We start from the raw sequence: 25,109 nt of genomic DNA, 5'->3' as shown, positions 1-25,109 counted from the left end.
GATGACACTCAGTTAATCCTAAGATTCTAAAACATGAAAAAGGTGAGGACCATCTGCAGCGATAAAAAATGCAATCGGTAAGCACTGTGGAAATTTGATTTTAAAAGGCTTTTTGAAAAGTTTGTTGTTGTTGTTGTTTTAAAGAAGGTTTTGGACAGTTTGCAGAAGGCCTAGAATCATAGAATCATAGCATCATAGAGTTGGAAGGGACCTCTTGGGTCATCTAGTCTAACCCCCTGCACTATGCAGGACACTCACAACCCTCTTGCTCATCCCCTGTCACCTGCCACCCGCTTGAGCCTTCACAGAATCAGCCTCTCTGTCAGATGGCTCTCCAGCCTCTGCTTAAAAATCTCCAAAGATGGAGAACCCACCACCTCCCGAGGAAGCCTGTTCCACTGAAAAACCGCTCTGACTGTCAGGAACTTCTTCCTGATGTTTAGATGGAATTTCTTTTGCCTTAATTTCATCCCATTGGTTCTGGTCTGTCCCTCTGAGGCAAGAGAGAACAACTCTGCTCCATCCTCTACACGGCAGCCTTTTAAATACTTGAAGATGGTTATCAGATCCCCTCTCAGTCCTCTCCTCTCCAGGTTAAACGTTCGTTCCTTTTGGAACCAGAGGGTTGGGTCAGAAGAATCCCCTACCAAGTATTTATCAAGTAATATAGAGGTTTGTCTCCCTTCCCAGGGGAATTCGAAACAAGCATAGTTCAAAGTAGTCAAAACAGAGATAACCACATGGCAGTCATAACTACAGGTCTGGGAACTAGGGGATCCTAAGCAAAGGGAGGGGAAGGAATGTGCGGGGAGGATAGGGAGTTGTAAAACCTAGTGACAGGAAACGACCTTGGGGTGTCAGACCGAAGCATCTGCGTTACATCAGTGTAAGACAGGTCAAGCAGGCAACAGAATCAATTCTTTGAAACAGAATTAAAATCAGGGCAGAAGACATGGGGATTCTAACAGGTTGCAGATGAGGCCTATGGAACAACTGCATTTGGGTGTAGGCCTGGAGGACGGGTGGCCAAACTGTGGCTCTCCAGATGTCCATGGACTACAATTCCCATGAGCCCCTGCTGGCATTGGACAGGATGGGCCATTGGCCTAATCCAACAGGGCTTCTTTTCTGTTATTATATGGAGCTGAAGTCCACGAGTGCCTATTAGCCACGTGGTTTAGATGGAATACCCTATCTGAGGCAGGGATGCTCTGTATTCTTGGTGCTTGGGGAGCCCCAGTAGGAGGGCTTCTGGAATTCAGGCCCAGCTGATGGCATCTGGGTTTTGGCCACTGTGTTACAAAGAGTGTCGGACTGGGTGGGCCATTGGGCTGATCCAGCGTGACTTCTCTTATGTTCTCATGAGATGACCCAGAATTATCATGCTTGGATTGTAGAGCCTCTGCTCAGCACGCGGAAGGTCCCAAGTGCAATCCCAGGCATCGCTGGATAAAAAAATTCCTAACAGCCGGTGATATGAAAGACCCCTGAGAGTTGCTGCCAATCTGAGTGGACAGGCTAAGGGAGCTTCGTGTTCAGAGATGAAATAGCCATTTCAGGAGAGGATGCTTCTGTGTAATCATAGGCACCCCCCACCCCTATTCCTCACATACACACAGCTGGAATGTGCAAGATCTCTCATGTGCATGATTCAACAGCATATGAAGAAGATCCTCCAGGGGGCATCGGAGGAGATATGTATTTAGCATAGTTAGATTTGAAACTTCTTGGTGTTTTCCAAGCACTCTCCTTGATTGGCTGAATGGGAGACTTCCTGTCCCGTTGAGCGCACTTCCTCCCTGCTTACCTCCAGAACGGAAAATGAAGGCTGTTAGTCGATCTGTTTGGACTATCCCTCCCCTCTCTTTCTTTACCAAGCTGTTCCTATGGCTAATAAATGTATGTATTATTTAAAAGCAGCTTGGTGCTGCACCCCTTGCCTATGTACACTCTGCCAACCAACACATGATTCTCCATTTTGGGAAAGATGAGCTTTGCCTGTGGGGGTTTATGTCCCCCACCTCTAAGCATTCATTTTGTACCCAATTTGGCTTCCCTTGACTGTTTACCCAGCAAACCGTCTCGCATCAATCTCTAGTTATGCTGATGGGATGCCTACCAAGATTTTCATCTCAGTCTCTAGAGGGATGCTTGCGTCCTTTCTTTACCCTCCCTGCTGCTTTTCTAACATCCTGCCAGCCTCATGAAGAGAGATTTGTATCAGCTTTTTAAAGTCTCTGTTCAAAGGCTGCCTTTGAACATATGAAGTTGCCTTATGCAGAATCAGGCCGTTGCTTTATCCCGGTCCGTATTGTCAGCTCCGATGGGTAGAGAGCCAGTTTGGTGTAGTGGTTAGGAGTGCAGACTTCTAATCTGGCGTGCCGGGTTCAATTCTGCACTCCCCCACATACATCCTGCTGGGTGACCTTGGGCTCGCCACGGCACTGATAAAGCTGTGCTGACTGAGCAGTTCTGTCAGAGCTCTCTCAGCCTCCCCTCCCTCACAGGGTGTCTGTTGTGGGGAGAAGAATGGGAAGGGGACTGTAAGCCGCTTTGTGCCTCCTTCGGGTAGGGAAAAGCAGCATATAAGAACCAATTCTTCTTCTTCCTCTTCTTCTAGGAACTCTCCAAGGGCTCAGACTGAGGTCTTTCATGGCCCCCAAGGGATGAAAAAGACAAGGGGTCTTCCAAGTCCAAAAATTGTTCATCGAAGTCCACAGAGAGCACTATTGGTGTTCTCCAAATAGACAGGTATTGCTAAGAACAATTTACCCAGAGAAACCTTGGGTTCATATGGACCAGGGGTGGCTGAACTGTGGCTCTCTGGATGTCCATAGACTACAGTTCCCATAAGCCCCTGCCAGCAGTACTCCATGAACAGCAGAGAACCCCGGTTTGGCCACCCCTGATATAAACAATCCTCCTTCAGCCCCTCCCATGATCACAAATTTTGCATGCCAAAACACTTTCCCACATAACACAGTCCCTTATCTTCAAAGTAAATCCGGATCAGAGAATTGACTCCCCAATGCCAATAAGCTGGTACAGCCATCCGGCTTTCAGGCAAAACAGAGGAATGCAGATAATACGGCAGAGAAGCAAAACTTTCTGGGAGCAACAGACTGGGGGCGGGGAGAACAGAGTAGCTAACAGCGAGTGGAAAACCAGTAAGAGTCCAGAAGATCCTTGTTTTGTTAGAGCTGTTCTCACCGAGCAGTTCTCTCAGAGCTCTCTCAGCCTCATGTCCCTCACAGGGTGTCTGTTGTGGGGAGAGGGAAGGGAAGGCGACTGTAAGCGCCTTTGAGACTCCTTCAGGTAGTGAAACTGGGTATAAAATACAACTCTACTTCAGTTCGAAGAGAACTGTGTCTAGGCCAAGATCAACCCAGCTGGTTGCATGTGGAGGGAGGGGGGGGGAGATTATCAAACCTGGTTCTCCAGATTAGAGCCTGCGGTTTTTAACCTCTTCACCACTCTGGCTTTTTATTTAATCTGGGACCTAAATATAAATGTGAATTATAATATAAACATAAATCCACTCACAGTGGCTAATGCCCTTCCAATGCACTTTAGCAGCTGGATTTTCCCTGTGCAAAATGGAAAAAGTCTATTTCTAAAGTGCACTATGCAAGGTGTGCAGAAAGTGCATTGGACCATGCACTTTCAATGCACTTTAGAAGTAGACTTCCCTGTTTTTGCGCAGGAAAATCCAGTGTGTGTGCATCCTTGGCACCCCCCTGGGTGTGGGTGGGTGTGATTGTGGGTGGCGTCTTCTCCTCCTCCTCCTCCTCCTCTTCCTCCTCCTCCCTTTCTGTCTCCTGCACGAGAAGGAAGGCAGAGATCCCGCGGGAGGAAATCCACAAGCGCCAGGTTCTCCACCGCTCCCAGCGGCCCGGGCCGAGCTTTCCAGCGCCTTCTATTGAGTCCTCGCCGTCCAATCCGTACAGAGACTTCCAAAAAAAAAAAAAAAAAAAAAAAGGGGGGGGGGGGAGCCGGCCCGACCTCGGTGTGTGGCGAGAGCGAGAGATCCCGCCGGCTGCCCCCGAGCAGAGCCCACGCAAGCCGAACCAGGCAGTGGAGAGGAGAGGCGCGGGCGCCCTCCCGTCCTAGGCGCTGCAAAACGCGCACGCCCCTCTCCGCACAGAGCCCCGGGGCCGGGAGGGGAAAGGAAAGCCGCCTGCCGCCTCGCTGCCTTCGGAGTGCCGGCGCGGGAGCGGCCATCGGGCGGACCGGCAAGGGCTGCGAGGCGAGCCGAGGCGGCCGGCTTCGAGGCAGGAGGACCCCGGAGGGAGACAATGAGGCCGGACCAGGCGCGGGCGGCGCGGGGGGCCAAGGCGGAGGCGGCGTCGCTCCGCTGAGCGGAGGAAGAGGGCTGCGTCGCGGGAGCACCACCATGGGCTTCCTCGCGAGCCGGGAACAGCTCCTCTTCCTGCTGTGCGCCAACTTCATCTCGGGTAAGTTTTCCCGGGCAGGGCGCGCGATTCGTCCGTGTCAATTTCACTGGCCGGAGCCGGGTCACTTTCACCCGCCCGTGTCAGTTTCACTGGCCGGCGATGGGTCAATTTCACTCGCCCGCCCGGCGCTTCCCTTCCCTTCTCACAACCAGCGCTTTCCCTTTCTCTATCATCCCTCGCATAGCCTCCAGAAAGGAGCCTTCCTAGCACATTTGTAGCCCTCCGTTACTCCTGGGATCTTAACGGAGCCTCCCCATCCCGATTTGCCCCCACAACGACCCCGTAAGTTCGGCTAGGCTGGAGAGAAAAGACTGGACAGCGGTCGGCACGCGGGGACTCGAACCGAGGCCGACGGATGTTCAGCTGCTTCTCCCTTCCTCTCATTCAGCCAGGACTGTTGGTCGTTACTCAGCGGCTTTACTCAGTGGACTTCTGCTCAGGCTAAGCGGTTCTCTTGGGGGCGATGAAGCTCCATCCCAGAGAAGGTGGATAACAGCCTGCTAAGGGGGGGGGGGAGTTCCCCGTCCCTTTTAACTGAGGCTTAATGTGTCAAAAAGAACAGTCCAAGGCAGCGAGGTGGAATAACATCGCCTGGTAAAACGATATCCCATTAAGCCTTTGTTAAAGGGGCAGGACATTTCTCCCCCAGCTCCAAATTACATGCAAGGAGCCCTAGGCAGCTGCAGATACTTGGAGTTCTCTTTAACTTTCTCCTGGTAATTCTAAGAGGCGATTTATAAACAGCTCAATCTGGCTCCTGAAACACCTTAGATTTAACAAGATTTTGGAGGTATCAATTTAGAGGAGTCTGAACTCTGACAAAAGGAGCGTCAGACCTCTAATGCAGGGGTAGTCAACCTGTGGACCTCCAGATGTCCATGGACTACAATTCCCATGAGCCCCTGCCAGCGTTCGCTGGCAGGGGCTCATGGGAATTGTAGTCCATGGACATCTGGAGGACCGCAGGTTGTCTGCCCCTGCTCTAATGCTTCTTCCTCCCCAATCTCGGTACCCTTGACGGTACTCTTATAATTATTACTGTTTATTAAATTTCTCTGCCGCCCTTCCCCTAATGGCTCAGGGCGGCTGATGTGCAATTAAATTGAGCAATAATTAAAACCAACAGAACAATCACAACATTCCGAATATAAAAACATAGTTAAAAAAAAAATAGTAGCAGCATTTAGGTTGGAGCAGCCTGTAAATCTCCCGACGAGACTTCTGTCTGTAAAGGAGGGCCGTGGATGGTATTGAATCATTGGTTCCAACCAAAAACCTGCTGGAAGAGCTGCGTCTTGCAGGCCTTGCGGAACTGTACTAGTTCCGACAGAGCCCAGATTTCCTCAGATCTAGCTGTTTCCTTTACATATCTCTGAAACTTTAGGCGTTGAACAGGGGGTTGGACTAGATGGCCTGTATGGCCCCTTCCTACTCTATGATTCTATGAAACTACCTTTACTGTAAACAGGGGAGTCTATTGGCACTTTGAAAGGCTAACAAGGTTTCATTTCGGCACATCTGCCCTCGACTAGCATCTCCTCATGTTAGTCTTCATCGCGAGCCAACTTGAACCACAGGGAAAAGCGGGGTATAAATGTTTTAATAAATGGCCGCAGACCTCCGCCAATGGAATTTAGGGAAAGGCTCGCTGATTTTGTTCCAAAAATCGACGAAAGAGCTTCAGGGCCAGAGAGAGATCTGAACCCACGTCTTCCCCGTCTACCAACACCACGGTGGCTCTCCGAATGTCTTTATTACTGTGAGCATGTGCACGACGCCCCTGTGAGGTAGGCTAGACGGAGGGAGAAAGACTCGCATGAAGGCAATCAAAGATGCACGGTGATGCTGGAGTTTCCTGACATGTTGTTAGGCCATGGAATTCGCTGTTGTGGGAGGTGGTGGAGCCTGCAAGCACAGGCAGCATCAAGAGGGGACTGGAGAAATACAATCAGCAACCTAACTCCCCTATGGACTTCTGGTTCTGCTGCTTTCAGTCATCGTTGCTCCAGTCCAGGGGTAGTCAAACTGCGGCCCTCCAGATGTCCATGAACTACAACTCCCATGAGCCCCTGCCAGCAAATGCTGGCAGGGGCTCATGGGAGTTGTAGTTCATGGACATCTGGAGGGCCACAGTTTGACTACCCCTGCTCCAGTCGATAACCCCAGGCGATGTTAGCCTGGAGGGGGCCCTGATGTCAAAAATGGAGGGATGGACCCAAGGATTTTATAATCCCGGTGTCCGCCCTGGCCTCAATCAAACACCTGGTGGAAGAGCTCCTACAGGCCCTGCACGACCCCGAGAGCTCTGACAGGGCCTTCAGCTCTTCTGGGAGCTCATTCCACCAGGTTGGGGCAAGGATTGAAAAGGCTGGGTTATGGCCAGGCAAACTTCCAGGGGCTTGGGACAACCAGCAGATTCATACCTGCAGATCGTAGAGCCCCGTGGGGGGCATAAGGAGATAAGCAATCCCTCTTCAGCTTTAGACCAACAGAAATGCAAAGTCAGGCATGGAGTGTGTGTGGCAGGACTTATTCTTCCTTCTGTAGGAAATCTTCTTGCTGCTTTGCTGGCCTGTTCTCATTCTGCACTCATATTCTGAGAGGTAGAAAGGGATGTATCAGCAGAGGCGTCACATTGAAACCGCAAGCTGTCCTAGTGCTGCTGTAGACCACGTTGGTCACACCGTGCCTGGAGTCCCGTGGGCCGTTCTGGAGGCCTCCCTTCCAAAAGGACGTGGACGAAATGGAGAGGGGGCAGAGGAGAGTGACGAGGATGATCCAGGGCCTGGGGACCGAGCCCTGTGAGGAAAGGCTGAGGGACTTGGGAAGGTTCAGCCTGGAGATGAGGAGGTGGAGAGGAGACAGGATGGCACTGTTGAGATATTTGATTGTCCCTTTGAGGAGGGCAGGGAGTGGTTCCTGTGGGCAACCGAGCAACTGACCCACAGGAATGAGTCTAAACAACATGTAGAACGATACCAGCTAGATATCAGGAAGAAAATTTTTTTACAGTCAGAGTAAGGCAGAGAGGCCGAGACCTTCATAAGAACCTCAGAAGAGCCCTGCTGAATCAGACCAGGGAGGGTCCATCTAGTCCAACCTCCTGCCTCACACAGTGGCTAACTGGTTCCTCTGGAGGGCCAACAACAGGGCAGAGAGGCTGAGGCCTTCCCCGATGTCATCTCCTGGCTCTGGGATTCAGACTCTTAATGTTGAATCAGTCAAACAATGAAAGATGAGAAGCAAACTCAATGAATTTTTTTGCCAGTTTTGCCAAGAGAGTCAAGCTGCAACAAATAAAACAAAGCAACAAATTAAATATTTGTTATGTAGTGTGCCCATGTAAAATTAAACACATGGGGGGGCTGAATATCAGACCGTACAATTGACAAGCATTCCTAGGGGATGAGTGTGTCCTCTGCATCACGTGAAACCAGATGTGTTTCAGGCTCCGCAGCCTTCTTCAGTGGTCAAAAATACAGTAGATATACAGAAAATTCAGAGGGTATTAGGTATTTTTCACAACCAGGTGTTGTTCTTACTGTGCTGTGTGGTTAGACAAAAAAACCTCTTATATATAAGAAGAAAAGTTGGTTTTATATCCCACTTTTCACTGCCCGAAAGAACCTCCAAGAGGCTTATGGTCACCTTCCCTTCCTCTCCCCACAACAGAAACCCTATGAGTTAGGTGGGGCTGAGAGAGCCCTGATATTACTGAAGAAGAAGAATTGGTTCTTATATGCTGCTTTTCTCTACCTGAAGGAGTCTCAAAGTGGCTTCTAATTGCCTTCACTTTCCTCTCCCCACAACAGACAACCTTAGAGGGAGGGGAGGCTGAGAGAGCCATGATATTACTGAAGAAGAAGAAGAGTTGGTTCTTATATGCCACTTTTCTGTACCCGAAGGAGTCTCAAAGTGGCTTCCAATCGCCTTCCCTTCCTCTCCCCACAACAGATACCCTGAGAGGGAGGGGAGGCTGAAAGAGCCCTGATATTACTGTAGAAAGAACAAGAGTTGGTTCTTATATGCTGTTTTTCTCTACCCCAAGGAGTCTCAAAACGGCTTCTAATTGCCTTCCCTTTCCTCTCCCCACAACAGACACCCTGTGAGGTGGGTGAGGCTGAGAGAGCCCTGATATTCCTGCTAGGTCAGAACAGCTTTATCAGGGCTGTGGTGAGCCCAAGGTCACCCAGCTTGCAGCATGCGGAGGAGCGGGGAATCAAACCCAGCTCTCCAGGTTAGAAGCCACCACTCTTAACCACTCCACCATGTTGACTCTCATGCCACGCTGGCCATGTGTTCCTCCTCTTGATGGCTGTACTCACAACAAACATCTTTGCTCTGGCATGGAATCTCCAATCACGCCGGATGTGTGTAACATGAACAGGTAAATAGAGTCGAATATATAAAACCCTCATTAGCTGCCAAGATCTGATGAGATCTAGGTCAGGGTGAACTCAAAGACAGGAATAAAAATCTCTAGGGGGTCATGAACCTATGGCTGGTTTACCCATACACAGACATAAGAATGCTTGAGAAGCCATGTTGGCTCAAGCCAATGACCCATCCAGTCCAACATTCTGTGCTACACAGTGGTCCAAACCCAGGGGCCCTCAGGAGATCCACCAGCAAGGCCAGAACTCCAGAAGCCCTCCCAATGAGACCCTCCAAGCACCAAGAAGACAGAGCATCTCTGCCCCAGACAGAACGTTACATCTGTACCTCTGATGGACCTCTGCTCCATACATTGATTCAGTCCCCTTGAAACTGAGGCAGAATCGCACAGGGCTGGAAGAGATCACAAAGGTCCATCCAGGACTGCCCCGCCCCTCCCATGGATTTAAAAATCGCACCCTCCTGACAGGTGCTCCTCCAATCACCTCCTAAAATCGTCCAGCAAAGGAGGAACCACCACCTTCTCAGGCAGCCTATTCCATCTAGGGATGTTCTCTAGGCTTGGAGCCACCACGGCTTCCTGCAGCAGTGAATTCCACCCGTTAATTATTCATTGGGTAAAGCATGGCTTTCTTCCTAGGGGGCAAGAAAAATGCAAAGAGATGTTCAGAGGTGGTCTGCCAACACCTGCCTCTGCATAGCACCCCTTGGCGGTCTCCCATCCAGTTGTTAGCCAGAAACAACTCAAGATCCTGCATTGAGCAGGGGGTTGGACTAGATGGCCTGTATGGCCCCTTCCCACTCTATGATTCTATGATTCTATGATCTGAGGAGGTCAGGATTGCCTGGGTGTCTCCATGAAAGTATTAGCTGGCCTCGATTGTCTATTCTGCTTCACTGTGGCAGTAGGAAATCCTATTTTCCAAAAAATTAACCACTGGAATGTTGACAACTGGCCCTGTTTGAAATCCATTCCCTCTCTTTCAATTGTCCTAGCTTCTCTCCTCTCCCTTTCCGTTCTTTCAGCCTCCCTTCTCTCTCTCCCTCCTTCCCTCCCTCCCTCTCTCAGTTAGGATATGTTAAAATATCCCTGGACACAGCCAAATCTCTGGCTGTTGACATCTCCTCTGCTAATGCTGTGTGTGTGCCCGCGTTAAATATAATCCAGGACTAAGTAAACGGCCAAAGCCGACGTGCTGGATTCAGCAGCAGAGCCCTGCCGAAAATTGTGACGAAGATCTCATGCCTGCTTCTGTGGAGCAGCTGTACTGCCGTTCGTCCGATTGCTTCTCTCCTATGAAATCAGTGGCTTGGGGAAATGCACAAATCCACATTTGCTTCCTTGCCTCCTTTACATGCCTGCTGCCGAGAACTGGAGCCTTTTTTCCCTCGGTGATTCCTGGCTTTATTGAATAGTGGTTCCTCCTTGTTCCCCCAAGTAACCAAGATGCAGTCTGGAGAATCTCCTTTATGGGTTGGCCTCCTGCCGTGAAACTTTTCGAGCCGTCCCTGTGAACATGAGGTTTTGCATTGTTCTCATTGGGGTAGGGTTACCAACTCTGGGCTTGGGAAATTCCTGGAGATTTGGAAGGTGGAGCCTGGAGAAGGCAGCGTTTGGAGAGGGGAGGGACTTCAGTGGGGAATATAACGCCATACAGACCACCTTTCAAAGCAGCCATTTTATCCAGGGGAATTGATCTCTGTTCTCTGGGGAGCGGTTGTAATTTCAGAAGATCTCCAGGCCTCATCTGGAGGATGGCAACCCTCGAATGGAGGGCAGCCTGATCCAAGGAATCTGTCTCTACAACCCCCCAACTTTAACACTGTAGAGTGGTCTGTTGTTCTTCTACACAGTATTTATCACCTGTGTAATGTAGTGCAGGGGTAGTCAACCTGTGGTCCTCCAGATGTCCATGGACTACAATTCCCATGAGCCCCTGCCAGCGTATGCTGGCAGGGTCTCATGGGAATTGTAGTCCATAGACATCTGGAGGACCACAGGTTGACTACCCCAGGTGTAGTGGTTAAGAGCCAGTGTAGTACAGACAGGGGTGGCCAAATTGTAGTCCATGGACTACAACGATCATGTACCTCTTCCCACACAAGAGCTCATGGGAAATGTAGTCCATGGACATCTGGAGAACCACAGTCTGGCCTCCCCCCGGCTCACCAGCTTTGGGTTTAAGGAAAACTGAACTGCACAACTGATAGCAGAACAACACCAAAATTATTATTTCTGTCCAATAACAGCGTGCTTCATTTCCCCCCTCTTCATCCATGCCTTCTGCCCTCTCTGCAGCACTCAGCCACGTCGAAACCCGAGCCCACGCTGAGGAACGGCTGCTGAGGAAACTCTTCTCTGGATACAACAAGTGGTCCCGGCCGGTCGCCAATATTTCAGATGTGGTCATTGTGCGTTTCGGGTTGTCCATTGCTCAGCTGATCGACGTGGTAAGTAGAGCTGGAGGCAGTTAGCCATGCATGGCGCAGGGAACAAACTGCAGAGAAATTATATTTATTCTGCAAGAAGGAGGTGGTAGGCAATTGGACCTGGTCTGATCCAGCAGGGATCTTCTGATGTCCTTATGAAGGCCTCAGCCTCTCTGCCCTGTTGCTGGCCCTCCAGAGGACCTGGCTGGCCACTGTGTGAGACGGGAGGCTGGACTAGAGGGACCATTGATCTGATCCAGCAGAGCTCTTCTGATGTTCTTATCAGGGGAAGTCCTTGGCCTCTCTGCCCTGTGGCTGTCCCTCCAGAGGAACTGGTTGTCCCTTGTTTGAGACAGGAGGCTGGGCTAGATGGACCCCTGGTCTGACCCAGCAGGGCTCTCCTGATGTCCTTAGGAAGGCCTCGGCCTCCCTGCCCTGTTGCTGGCCCTCCAGAGGAATTGGCTGGCCCCTGTGTGAGACAGGAGGCTGGACTGGATGGACCCCTGGTCTGACCCAACTGGGCCCTTCTGATGTCCTTATGAAGGCCTCAGCCTCTCTGCCCTGTTGCTGGCCCTCCAGAGGACCTGGCTGGCCACTGTGTGAGACGGGAGGCTGGACTAGAGGGACCATTGATCTGATCCAGCAGAGCTCTTCTGATGTTCTTATCAGGGGAAGTCCTTGGCCTCTCTGCCCTGTGGCTGTCCCTCCAGAGGAACTGGTTGTCCCTTGTTTGAGACAGGAGGCTGGGCTAGATGGACCCCTGGTCTGACCCAGCAGGGCTCTCCTGATGTCCTTAGGAAGGCCTCGGCCTCCCTGCCCTGTTGCTGGCCCTCCAGAGGAATTGGCTGGCCCCTGTGTGAGACAGGAGGCTGGACTGGATGGACCCCTGGTCTGACCCAACTGGGCCCTTCTGATGTCCTTATGAAGGCCTCAGCCTCTCTGCCCTGTTGTTGGCCCTCTCATTTGATCTGGTCTTATCCAGCAAGGCTCTTTTGATGTTCTTATGAATGAATCAGAGTTATTCACAACTACCTGCCTACCCACAGTGACCCCAATTTCATGCCCAAATGATCTCCCCCCCCCCAAAAAAAAAGAAAAGAAAACCCTCTCCAGAATCCAGCTTGGCATGGAGGAAATTCACCTACCATCCCACAGTATGAAAGGAGGGGCCACAAAAGACAAACACTGGCATATCCCTTCCTGCCCAACCAAGCCTTGGTCTCTATGCCCTGTTGTTGGCCCTCAGAAGGAACTGGTTGTCCACTGTGTGAGAGAGGATGCTGGACTGGATGGACCACTGGTCTGACCCAGCAGGGCTCTTCTTCTGTTCTTAAGATGTCCTCAGCCTCCATGTCCTGTTGTTGACCTTCCAGTGGAACTGTTTGGCCACTCTGTTAGACAGGAGGCTGGACTAGAAAGACCCCTGGTCTGACCCAACTGGGCCCTTCTAATGTCCTTATGAAGGCCTCAGCCTCTCTGCCCTGTTGTTGGCCCTCCAGAGGAACATCCTGGTGTGAGACAGGATGCTGGACGAGATGGACCCCTGGTCTGACCCAGCTGGGCTCTCCTGATGTCCTTAGGAAGGCCTCGGCCTCTCTGCCGTGTTGTTGGCCCTCCAGAGGAACTGGCTGGCCCCTGGGTGAGACAGGAGGCTGGACTAGATGGACCCCTGGTCTGATCTAGCAGGGCTCTTCTGATGTTCTTAGGAAGGCCTCGGCCTCTCTGCCCTGTTGTTGGCCCTCCAGAGGAACTGGGTGGCCCCTGTGTGAGACAGGAGGCTGGACTAGATGGACCCTGGTCTGACCCAGCAGGGCTCTTCTGATGTCCTTAGGAAGGCCTCGGCCTCTCTGCCCTGTTGCTGGCCCTCCAGAGGAACTGGGTGGCCCCTGTGTGAGACAGGAGGCTGGACTAGATGGACCCCTGGTCTGACCCAGCAGGGCTCTTCTGATGTCCTTAGGAAGGCCTCGGCCTCTCTGCCCTGTTGTTGGCCCTCCAGAGGAACTGCTTGGCCCCTGTGTGAGACAGGAGGCTGGACTGGATGGACCCCTGGTCTGACCCAACTGGGCCCTTCTGATGTCCTTATGAAGGCCTCGGCCTCTCTGCCCTGTTGCTGGCCCTCCAGAGGAACTGCTTGGCCCCTGTGTGAGACAGGAGGCTAGACTGGATGGACCCCTGGTCTGATCCAGCAGGGCTCTTCTGATGTCCTTATGAAGGCCTCGGCCTCTCTGCCCTGTTGCTGGCCCTCCAGAGGAGCTGGCTGGCCCCTGTGTGAGACAGGAGGCTGGACTGGATGGACCACTGGCATGATCCAGCAGGGCTCTTCTGATGTTCTTAGGAAGGCCTCGGCCTCTCTGCCCTGTTGTTGGCCCTCCAGAGGAACTGCTTGGCCCCTGTGTGAGACAGGAGGCTAGACTGGATGGACCCCTGGTCTGACCCAGCAGGGCTCCTCTGATGTCCTTAGGAAGGCCTCGGCCTCTCTGCCCTGTTGCTGGCCCTCCAGAGGAGCTGGCTGGCCCCTGTGTGAGACAGGAGGCTGGACTGGATGGACTCCTGGTCCGACCCAGCAGGGCTCTTCTTAAGCTGGGTAATTGAAAGACGACGCCAGATCCTCTGGAAGGGTATGCCCTTCGCTGTGTGGACATTGCTTCAGTTGCTGCCTCCCAAGCAGAGGGAGTCTTGCAAGAGTTAAAGAGCTCCTTCCAGATGAATGCTCATTTGATCTTTGCACCAGACTGCTCCGTCATGTATTATGTATAGGACCTTGAGTAACCGGAAAGCTAACTGAGAGTAGACTCAAGAGTTGAAGGGAAGAGAAAAAAAAAACATGTTGTTACAATCTCTGCTTGGGGGTGGGTGGGTGGGGGGTGGGAACCCAAATAGAATTTGTTTCAGTATACACAGAGGCCACAATTGGACGCACAGTTAATCAGTCTCAGAGTTATTGATTTTGGTGGGCTTCGGAGCACGCTGGATGGCTCCCAGTCTTTTAAATCTCAGAAGAGAACGTTATAATGAACGTTGGAATATTGACATTTGGCAATACTCATTAAGATTTTAGGAGGCCGACGGGAAATGTCAGGAAACGCGAAGGATATTCCGATGCTTACTGGGAAATCTCGACGTCTAACGCATGCCTTCTGGTAACAGCGCATTCTGTCCTTTTCGAGGAAAATGTTAGATTTGTCATCTTATGGCTGAGAAGTTCTAAAACCAGCGTTCTAGAATAAATATAGTTTCTTGGGTTTTTTAAAATAGAGCCACACTCTCTTTTGGAAAAGGAGGTGGCCTTGGTGGTCACAGAATCATTTCCCCAGCTTTGGGGATGGACAAGGAACTTATTATGGTGATGCACACCCAGGTGACATTTCGGTTAGACTACTGCAATGTGCTCCACATAGGGCTGCCCTTGGAGAGTGGCCAGTTGAGGCAGAAAGCTCTGGCCAGAATTCTGACTGCAGTGAGCCACAGGGACTATATCACTCCAGTCTTGCTGTACCTATATTGGCTTCCAGTTTGCTTTTAGGACCTGTACAAGTTGTCAGCATTGGCCTTAGAATCCTATACAACTTGAGGCCGGCATCCTGTACAAACTTGTCCAGTCATACTGGTCGTCTTCAGAGGGCCTGGCTTGGATGTCCCCACCATCTGATACGAGATAGAACCATAGACCGGAATTGTAATATTATACAGTTGGAAGGGGCCATCCAGGCCACCTCGTTCAACCCTCTGATCAATGCAGGATCAGCCTCAGGCATCCAGGAGAAGGATCTGTCCAGCCGCTGCTTGAAGACGGCCAGTGAGGGGGAGGTCCCCACCTCCTTAGGCAGCCCCTTCCACTGCTGAACTAGACTCCTAGAATCCTAGAGTGGGAAGGGGCCATGCAGGCCATCCAGTCCCACCCCCTGCTCAATGCAGAATCAGCCTCAGGCATCCAGGAGAAGGATCTGTCCAGCCACTGAGGGTTTATCCTCTGCTGCCTACAGGAACTCTAGGGGTGTAACCAAGCAGTGAAATCTCGATGTTGCATTTCAAATGCACCCTTGCTCATTGAAGCTCAAAGAGACGTAGAACAGGGCTTGAGTCCAGCAGGGCTTTTAAAAACATCATGCTGTGTATAGGTGCCTGCTTCTTCACATACGTTTTTCTCCTTTCCATTTTCACAACGACCCTGTAAGGTAGGAGCACTCTGAGAAAGAGAAAGGCCAAAGTGCGCTACGTGAATTTCATGCCAGAGCTGGCCTTAGAACCTGTTTGATACTCTATATATTTTCATTTCCCCCCCCCCCATGTTTATAGCCTGCCACTCCCAGACAAGCTGGCTCGTAGAATCATAAAATCATAGAATAAGGGACCTCCTGGGCCATCTAGTCCAACCCTCTGCACTATGCAGGACTCTCACAACCCTCTTGCTCATCCACTGTAACCTGCCACCCCCTTGAGCCTTCACAGAATCAGCTTCTCTGTCAGATGGCTCTCCAGCCTCTGCTTAAAAATCTCCAAAGAGGGAGAACCCACCACCTCCCGAGGAAGCCTGTTCCACTGAGGAACCACTCTGACTGTCAGGAACTTCTTCCGGATGTTGAGACGGAATTTCTTTTGCCTTAATTTCATCCCCTTGGTTCTGGTCAGTCCCTCTGGGGCAAGAGAGAACAACTCTGCTCCATCTTGAGAGCCCTTCAAGTATTTGAAGATGGTGATCAGATCCCCTCTCAGTCGTCTCCTCTTCAGGCTAAACAGACCAAGCCCCCCCCCCCCAACCTTTCCTCACATGTCTTGGTCTCCAAAACCCTTGTGCCGAGTAACATGATAAAAATCCTCGCAATAAAACCCCATAAAACAATATATAAAAATTATCCCTCCCTGGCGGCGAAAAGCTGACCTATCCCTCGTTGCTCAATGATTACCCATGAGGGGTAGACTGAATGTTATTGCCAGTTCATGGGGGCCCTAGCTTGCTTTATTTTTTTGATGGCCCTAGAAGGGTTTCCCAAATGGGTAAAAATCAATAATTTAAAAATATTTTTTTAAAAATTGTTCAACATTTATCAGGTTTATGATCATGTCGACATCCCCGCATCCCAAAATGGCCCGTGATGGTCCTGGAGGGGGTGGGAAGGGAAGGAGGATATTCTGCACCATCGCACCTCCTGGGGGTTCTTAAAGCATATTTCGGGGGTTTCTCAGTGGTATAAAAGCTGAGAAAGGTCACACTAGCTGCTGAGCTTTACTGACACTTGTTTGTGACTAATTTTCACTTTTCAAAAACCCAATAGGCAACTACGCCATGACTGATTTGTGGGATGGACTCCATAGTGTTTTACTCCACTGAGGTCCCTCCCCCCTGCCCCAAATCGTGCCCACTCCTGGCTCCACCCCCAAAGTCTCCAGGTATATCCCAACCTAGAGCTAGCAACTTTACGCAGAATCGTCCCTCCAAAGCATCCATCCCCTGTCCAACCCAAGGAGAACAGATCTCTGTAATCTGGAGATGAGCTGTAATTCCAGGGGTGCCGGGTCCTACTGGGACGCTGGCTTCCCTATTCACAAAGGATCTCTTCCCAAGTCGTTCTGGAGGACAGAACTCTGGACTAAGAGGCTTTAGAGAGCCAGTTTGGTGTAGTGGTTAGGAGTGCGGACTTCTAATCTGGCATGCCGGGTTCGATTCTGCGCTCCCCCACATGCAGCCAGCTGGGTGACCTTGGGCTCCCCACAGCACTGATAAAACTGTTCTGACTGAGCAGTGATATCAGGGCTCTCTCAGCCTCACCCGCCCCACAGGGTGTCTGTGGTGGGGAGAGGAATGGGAAGGCGACTGTAAGCCGCTTTGAGACTCCTTTGGGTAGAGAAAAACGGCATATAAGAACCAACTCTTCTTCTTCTTCAGTAATCTCAGGGCTCTCTGAGCCTCACCCACCTCCCAGGCTGTTTGTTGTGGGGAGAGGTGATTGTAAACAACTTTGAGACTCCTTCTGGTAGAGAAAAGTGGCATATAAGAATCAACTCTTCTTCTTCCTCGGTAATATCAGGGCTCTCTCAGCCTCATCTCCCTCAAGGGTGTCTGTTGTGGGGAGAGGTGATTGTAAACAACTTTGAGACTCCTTCGGGTAGAGAAAAGCGGCATATAAGAACCAACTCTTCTTCGTCTTCTTCTAACATATATCTAATGACCGTCATTTAAATCCTGGACTGATTACACCCAATCGATCCCAGATATTCCCAGGGTGGTCGTCCCGAGGGTCAGCACCCAGCCGACGCAGGCAGAACTGCGGGTGAGAAATGCAACACCCCATTCCGGTTCTTCAATTCGTCTTGCAATTTATAATGACCTTTCAACGCTGCTTATGTGTCTCTAAGCGGGGAGTGATTCACAGCTTGACAGACAGAGTCGACTTTTCAAATGAGAGCTTCGTAGCAGCCCTTGAAAGCCGGTCCCCTCCTGCCGAAGCCGCGGCGGCAGCTCGATAATAGCTTTCCCTGCTCTCTCCCTGTCGCTCGGCTGTAAACCGGATAATTGTAGGCTGCACCTTGTTATTTGGGCTGGTTCCGTAGGCTGATGGCAGAGAGGGAGGTCTCATGTCTGGAGGGCCTGTCTGGAGCTCTTAATTGAGAGTTTGTGTATCTATGCGCCTGCAGTGGGTTTAAAGTCACCGGCCTCTAGGGGGAATCCAGAATGGCACCTTATTTGCAGAGGACGAAGATCAGTTTCCCTGAGAGAACAAGAGGGCCAGTTTGGTGTAGTGGTTAGGAGTGCGGACTTCTAATCTGGTATGCCGGGTTCGATTCTGCTCTCCCCCACATGCAACCAGCTGGGTGACCTTGGGCTCCCCACGGCACTGATAAAGCTGTTCTGACCGGGCAGTGATATCAGGGCTCTCTCGGCCTCACCCACCCCACAGGGTGTCTGTTGTGGGGAGAGGAAAGGGAAGGCAACTGGAAGCTGCTTTGAGACTCCTTCGGGTAGGGGAAAGCGGCATATAAGAACCAACTCTTCTTCTTCTTCTTCTGGGCGGACAGGCCATTTTGGAGGGCAGACTCCGCGGTCGATTATAGATTCTATGAGATGTTGGCTGGAATATGCAAGATCTGTCATGTGCATAATTCGAGAGCATATGAAGAACATCCTACAGGGGGCATGTCGGTGGAGAGATGTTTATTTAGCATAGTTAGATTAGTTAGATTGTTGACTGGAGACTTTGTGCTCTTTTGAGTATTCTTCCTCCCTGCTTTTTTTCAGAACAGTTAGTCAGTTAGACAGTTAGGACTCTCTCTCTCTCTCTCTCCTTTCTCTTTATAAAGTTGTGTCTCTTCTCAATGAAGCTATTTATTCTTTAAGGGTCTGTAAGACAGAGCTGTTCCCCTAGCCTAGGCCCATGGTTGAGGCCAGGAAATACAACTGGATAGATGCAGGCCCTGTCTGAATTTGTATCCAGCCAAAGGAAAAAGGGGGGAAAAAACTCCATCCAACACTGTCTAGCCCCCTCAGAAAATGCTTTTAATTGTAGAGGAAGTGGCTTTGAAGACATTTTTAAAACCTAAATTTAAAATTACATCAGATGAATGTTTTAGAATAGATGACAGGCTTTAGGTAAATTTGTGTTGACCGTTTTTAAAACCTTTGGGTTACCCACACGACCCATCTTTAACCGCTCCTCGTGGAGCGGAATAAATAATGCAGTAAGGGCCCCGAGGGCGGGCCCTGTCCGGGATGAGGAAGGGTGCCGATAGGCCCCTTCCCCTGGACTGACAAGCGGAGGGCCCAATCGGACTTTCTATGTTATAAAAATAAAACCAAATTGAATTGAAATGAAATTTATCCAGCCGGCCCTGCATCCCTCCTTTTCGTGTTTAAACTGCCAACAAAATTAAAGTTCTCGAGAAGGGGGTGGGCCAAACAGTGGCTCTCCAGATGCCAATGGACTACAATTCCCATGAGCCTCAGCCAGGTCATGTCAGGGGCTCATGGGAATTGTAGTCCAAAGACATCTGGAGAGACACTGTTTGGCCACCCCTGCTCTATGGCGTTATACTGCGCTGAGGCCACTACGCTTTTCAAATCTCGCCCACCCCCGGCTCCTCTCCCAGATTCTCCAGGAGTTCCCCAACCTGAATTTGGCGGTCCAGCTGACAAAGCTGCCCAGAAGCGTTAGCCACCCTACGTGTTTTCCCTTTTGCCTCGAATATTTGGCCTAAAGCGGTGCATGTTTTGGGGACACTGAGGTGCTCCGATTTCAGGTTTGGGCATCTATTATTTAAAATGGGTTGAAATCTGGAGCTATTTCTGATGTAAGCGAAACTCCTCTGAACTGTTGCCAGCTCAAGGGAGGGCTGAAGTGCCTGCAGATGAAGTCATTCCAGCGCGGATGTACAATGCCTGGATTGAGAACTGTTCCACGGGCAGTATCAGGAATAGTGCTACGAGCAGGAGAAGACGGAGAGTTGGTTTTTATACCTCCCTTTTCATTGCCTGTCTCAAAACGGCTTGAAATTATCTTCCCTTCCTCTCCCTGCAACAGACACCCTGTGAGGGAGGGGAGGCTGAGAGAGCCCTGAGATTACTGAAGACGAAGAAGAAGAGTTGGTGCTTATATGCCGCCTTTCTCTACCCAAAGGAGTCTCAGTGGCTTCCAGTTGCCTTCCCTTTCCTCTCCCTTCAACAGACACCTTGTGAGGGAGGTGAGGCTGAAAGAGCCCTGATATTCCTGCTCGGTCAGAACAGCACCATTAGGACTGTGACTGGCCTAAAGTCACCCAGCTGGCTGCATCTGGAGGAACAGGGAGTAAACACTGGGCCTCACAAGTATAAGCCAAGGACTCTTCTGTCCAGATGATTTTGGTCAAAGTGCTTGATTACAGGAATACTGTCCTTCTTTAAGGATTGCTCCACTGCCTTTTTCGTAAGGAACTTTCAATTTTAGATAAAACTGAGCCCAGTTGGGACCTCTCTTGAGCCAGGAGAGTAAATCCCAGTGCAAGGAGGCCACAACAGGAGAGGGTCTTGGTCTCTGTGCCCTGTTCAACGGCCCTCTAGGGCAAGGGGTTGGCTGGTATACGAAACAGGGTGCTGGAATAGAAGGGCCACTGCTCTGATCCAGAAAGGCGGCTTTGCCAAGTCCAGGTTAGGAAATTCTTGGACATTTTGGAGTGGGTCCTGGGGAGGGAGGATTTGGGGAGAAGAAGGACCTCAGTTGGGGTATAATACCATAAACTCCAACCTCTGCAGTGGCAGTTTTCTCATGGACAGCTGATATTTCCCCTGGAACTAACCAGGGCACAAGAGCAGAGAATCTGAAAAAAATATCCGGAAGTTCCCGATCTAACTATGCTAAATACACATTGCCTCTGATGCCCCCTACAGGACACTTTATATTCCTCCCCATCATGCACGCTGCAGATCTTGCTGGTTCTAATTCCGCCAAGAAAGGCACGCTAAATTTGCTTGCGTTTTCGGAATTAGCTGCAAGAGCAGCACACAAGTCCTTTGGGGTAATCTCTGTCTCTCGCTTTGAAGCGCTGCATCCTTAATGAAGCCCTGAGATGCTCTCTCTGGCCGAACGACAAAGGAGGCCAGACGGCAGGGATTCCTCCCCAATTAGGCCACTTCCCAACAACCCGCGTCCAAATGAGTTCTGGTTTCTCCAGGACGGAGCGAGCGCCGTTCAGGACCTCCCTCCGTTCCTCGCCAGTCCTCGTTGTGCCTGTCAGCCGCTGAGTAGCCTTAAGCGTCTGGTGCACAGCCAGGGGTGCCTTAATGGGTCAACGAGCGAAGGTAGAAAGAAAAGTCACTTGGCACACTTCCATGGGGGGGGATGGTTTTAAAGAAAGGGTTAGATGTGCTGAGAGCCAGTTTGGTGCAGTGGTTAGGAGTGCGGACTTCTAATCTGGCAAGCCAGGTTCGATTCTGGACTCCCCCACATGCAGCCAGCTGGGTGACCTTGGGCTCACCACGGCACTGACCGAGCAGTGATATCAGGGCTCTCTCAGCCTCACCCACCCCACAGGGTGTCTGTTGTGGGGAGAGGAAAGGGAAGGCAACTGTAAGCCGCTTTGAGACTCCAGGGAGAGAAAAGCGGCATATAAGAACCAACTCTTCTTCTTCTTCTTCTTCTTCTTCTTCTTCTTCTTCTTCTTCTTCTTCTTCTTCTTCTTCTTCTTCTTCTTCTTCTTCTTCTTCTTCTTCTTCTTCTTCTTCTTCTTCTTCTTTTTCTTCTTCTTCTTCTCCCATTCAAAATATTTGCTTTGAAAACAGGCGTTAGGGAAGTGCTGACCTCCTAGAATGGTTACCAACTCTGACCTGGAAAATTCCCTCCATGGAGGACTTCAGCGCCCACCCCACCAGTCTCCAGGTAGCGGCTGGAGATCTCTTGGAATTGCAGCTGGTCTCCGGGTAATATAGATTAGTTCCCCCGGAGGAAAAGGCTGCTTTGGGGGAGGGGGGCTGTATGGCGTCACATGTCCACTGATGTCTCTTCCCTCCCCAAACCCCACCTTCCCCAGGCTCCGTCCACAAAATCTCCAGGGATTTCCCAAATTTCCTAAATCTGGCCACCTTAGCCCACCTGGATGTTGGTAAGTCTTTATCCCAGGATCTACCTATGAAGACAGCGGTGTGCCAGCAGACAAAAATGGGAAGGAGATGGTAAGAACACCAGAAGATCCCTCCTGGGTCAGACCAGGGGCCCATCTAGTCCACCATCCTGTTTCACACAGGGGCCATCCAGTTCCTCCAGAGAGCCAACAGCAGGGCAGAGAGGCCGAGGCCTTCATGAGAAGATCAGAAGAGCCCTGCTGGATCAGACCAGTGGTCGATCCAGTCCAGCATCCTTTCTCACCCAGTAGCCAACAAGTTTCTCTGGAGGGTCGACAACAGGGCAGAGAGGCTGAGGCCTTCCAAAGAACATCAGAAAAGCCCTGCTGGATCAGAGCAGAGGTCCACCCGGTCCTGCATCCCTTCTCACACTGTGGCCAACCAGTTCCTTGGTAGGGCCAAAAGCAAGGCACAGAGGCTGAGGCCTTCTCCCGGCTCTGGGATTCCTGACTCTAATCATTGTACTTGTTCAAACATGCAGCATGTGGAACAGAGCAGGTTTCTTTTCCTTTTTGCATGGGAGTAAGAAGACGAAAATAAGCCTGCTTTTGAAATGTCAGCGTGAAACCTATTCTTGATGTACATACTGAAAAACGCTACTGCTATGGATGAAAATACCTGCATGTCATCTGCTCCAAAAAAGATGCCGTATCTTTGTCAGGCACCAGTCGGTTGGTTTCTGTTTGAAATGTTCACTCTCCAAAGTGATACAATTAGGGCTAGTAAACCTAGTGACTGGAGGTTGGCGACTTCACATCTTAAGTCAGGGGTAGTCATACTGCGGACCTCCAGATATCCATGGACTACAATTCCCATGAGCCCCTGCCAGCGAATGCTGGCAGGGGCTCATGGGAATTGTAGTCCATGGACATCTGGAGGGCCACAGTTTGACTACCCCTGTCTTAAGCCAACGTTTTCCCAGTTCCCCTGGAGAAAATAGATGCTCTTGAGTAATCTTTTTCAACTTATTGACTGTCAAATAACCCCTGAAAAAATTCTTTATGCTTCAAGTCACCCCAGAAGTGATGCCAGCTGGTCACATCCCCCTGCCACGCACCCCAGAAGTCACATGTTTACAGTCTGCATGCCATCACTCGTAAAATAAAATGCTTGTTAAATAAGAAGTTAGTTTCATTTTTTGGCGGTGCAGCACTTTGCCTGAGCAAAACAAGGAAGTGTTCATCTCAGCTGCAAAGCAGCAGTTCTTCCCAGGGGAAATGGATCCGTGTGATTTGGAGATCACTTGTAACTTTGTGAGATCTCCAGGCAACACCAGGAGGTTGTCCATCCTAGCAAGCCCTGAGAATATATCTCCCCAGCATCAGAAATGGCTGCCAGGGCAAGGGGGAACCTGGGGAGAAAGGAATCCTTATGCAGGCTGTGTGCAGTCCCTGCTCTGGATCCAGGTAGTAGTAGCTCTCAGTTAGGGATGCCAGCCTCCTGGTGGGGCCTGGGGATCCCCTAGAATTACAGCTCATCTCCAGACTACAGAGATCAGTTCCCCTGGAGCTGAGAAGAAATTCCGAGAGGGGAGAAATGGGAGGAGCCAATAGGGGGGAGGAGAGTGCAGCAGATTCAACAAGGCCACCGCAGACCAGTGAGATGAGCAAAAAGCCACTCTGTCCTTCTGACTCCTCCCCGGGTTAATTAAACCTTCCACCAGAACTGGAGTAATCCCTCCAAGGCTCTGTAGTAAGTAACTCTGGGGTTACTAGTAACCCTGGTTGAGAATGACTGCTCCAGAGCAGTGGTCCTCAACCTTTTTATCACCGGGGTCTGGTCAACGCTTGACAATTTTACTGAGGCCCGGGGGGGAGGGTAGTCTTTTGCAGAGGAATGTCACCGCTGCTGCCGCCTGAGCCCCTGCTCCGCTTGCTTTTCCGCCGGTGCCCCTGACTTCCTGCAGCCCACTGGGGGGCGCTGCCAGCAGCAGCTGCGCAGTGCCAGGCCGAGGGGGAGCCCCAGCCATGGCGGCCGCTGGAGAATAGAATCCTAGAATCATAGAGTTGGAAGGGGCCATACAGGCCATAGAATCATAGAATCGTAGAATCATAGAGTTGGAAGGGGCCATACAGGCCATAGAATCAAAGAATCGTAGAATCATAGAGTTGGAAGGGGCCATACAGGCCATAGAATCATAGAATCCTAGAATCATAGAGTTGGAAGGGGCCATACAGGCCATAGAATCATAGAATCCTAGAATCATAGAGTTGGAAGGGGCCATACAGGCTATAGAATCACAGAATCCTAGAATCATAGAGTTGGAAGGGGCCATACAGGCCATAGAATCACAGAATCCTAGAATCATAGAGTTGGAAGGGGCCATACAGGCCATAGAATCATAGAATCCTAGAATCATAGAGTTGGAAGGGGCCATACAGGCCATAGAATCATAGAATCCTAGAATCATAGAGTTGGAAGGGGCCATACAGGCCATAGAATCACAGAATCCTAGAATCATAGAGTTGGAAGGGGCCATACAGGCCATAGAATCACAGAATCCTAGAATCATAGAGTTGGAAGGGGCCATACAGGCCATAGAATCATAGAATCCTAGAATCATAGAGTTGGAAGGGGCCATACAGGCCATAGAATCATAGAATCCTAGAATCATAGAGTTGGAAGGGGGCATACAGGCCATAGAATCATAGAATCATAGAGTTGGAAGGGGCCACACAGGTCATCTAGTCCAACCCCCTGCTCAACACAGGATCAGCCCTAAGCTTCTTAAAGCATCCAAGAAAAGTGTGTATCCAACCTTTGCTTGAAGACTGCCAGTGATAGCACCAAAGGTGAGCCTGTGGCAGAGTGGCAGGGCAGCCCCCGAGGCAGCAGCTGGGGAGGAGGACGAGGAGGAGCTGCGGCCCAGTACCGACTGATCTACGGACCGGTACTGGTCCCTGAACTGGGGGTTGGGGACAGCTGCTCTAGAGGGTGTATTCTCCGGCATCATACTCCACTTAGGTCCCTGTTCTCCCCGGGTTTCATCCCCAAATCTCTAGGGGTTTCCCCACCTGGATCTGGCAACCCCATGCCCCCCTTCCCCTGCCAGTGTCCTGCAAAGACTTGGCTACCCCATGTCTGGTGCTGGCTTCATGCACATCCCTTTGAGCCTCAAGGACAGCAGAATGCCCCCCTGCTGTTTCCTCCAAAGGAAGACCTTGTGTTCCCTCAGAGCGTCTCGCTGCGGGATATGTGATTAGGTTTGTGTTTAATGCTTTATAGATCTCTGCAGGACGACGCTG

General features: G+C 50.8%; 1 protein-coding gene across 1 annotated transcript in view; it reads left to right on the top strand.

The window, feature by feature from the left end:
• The first annotated feature begins 3,826 nt into the window (after positions 1 to 3,826).
• Positions 3,827 to 25,109, top strand: part of CHRNA4 (cholinergic receptor nicotinic alpha 4 subunit) — a 70,357-nt gene continuing 49,074 nt past the window's right edge. Inside the window, exons 1-2 of the mRNA XM_077335839.1 lie at positions 3,827 to 4,454; positions 11,149 to 11,300. Of these exons, the coding sequence (XP_077191954.1) occupies positions 4,394 to 4,454; positions 11,149 to 11,300 (213 nt within the window). The 5' untranslated portion in view covers positions 3,827 to 4,393. The remainder of the gene's footprint in view (positions 4,455 to 11,148; positions 11,301 to 25,109) is intronic.

Source organism: Paroedura picta, chromosome 4 (genome assembly GCF_049243985.1).
Source record: "Paroedura picta isolate Pp20150507F chromosome 4, Ppicta_v3.0, whole genome shotgun sequence".
Classification (NCBI taxonomy): Eukaryota; Metazoa; Chordata; class Lepidosauria; order Squamata; family Gekkonidae; genus Paroedura; species Paroedura picta.
The sequence above is the reverse complement of the archived record's forward strand: the minus strand, read 5'-3'. Positions and strand labels throughout refer to the sequence as shown.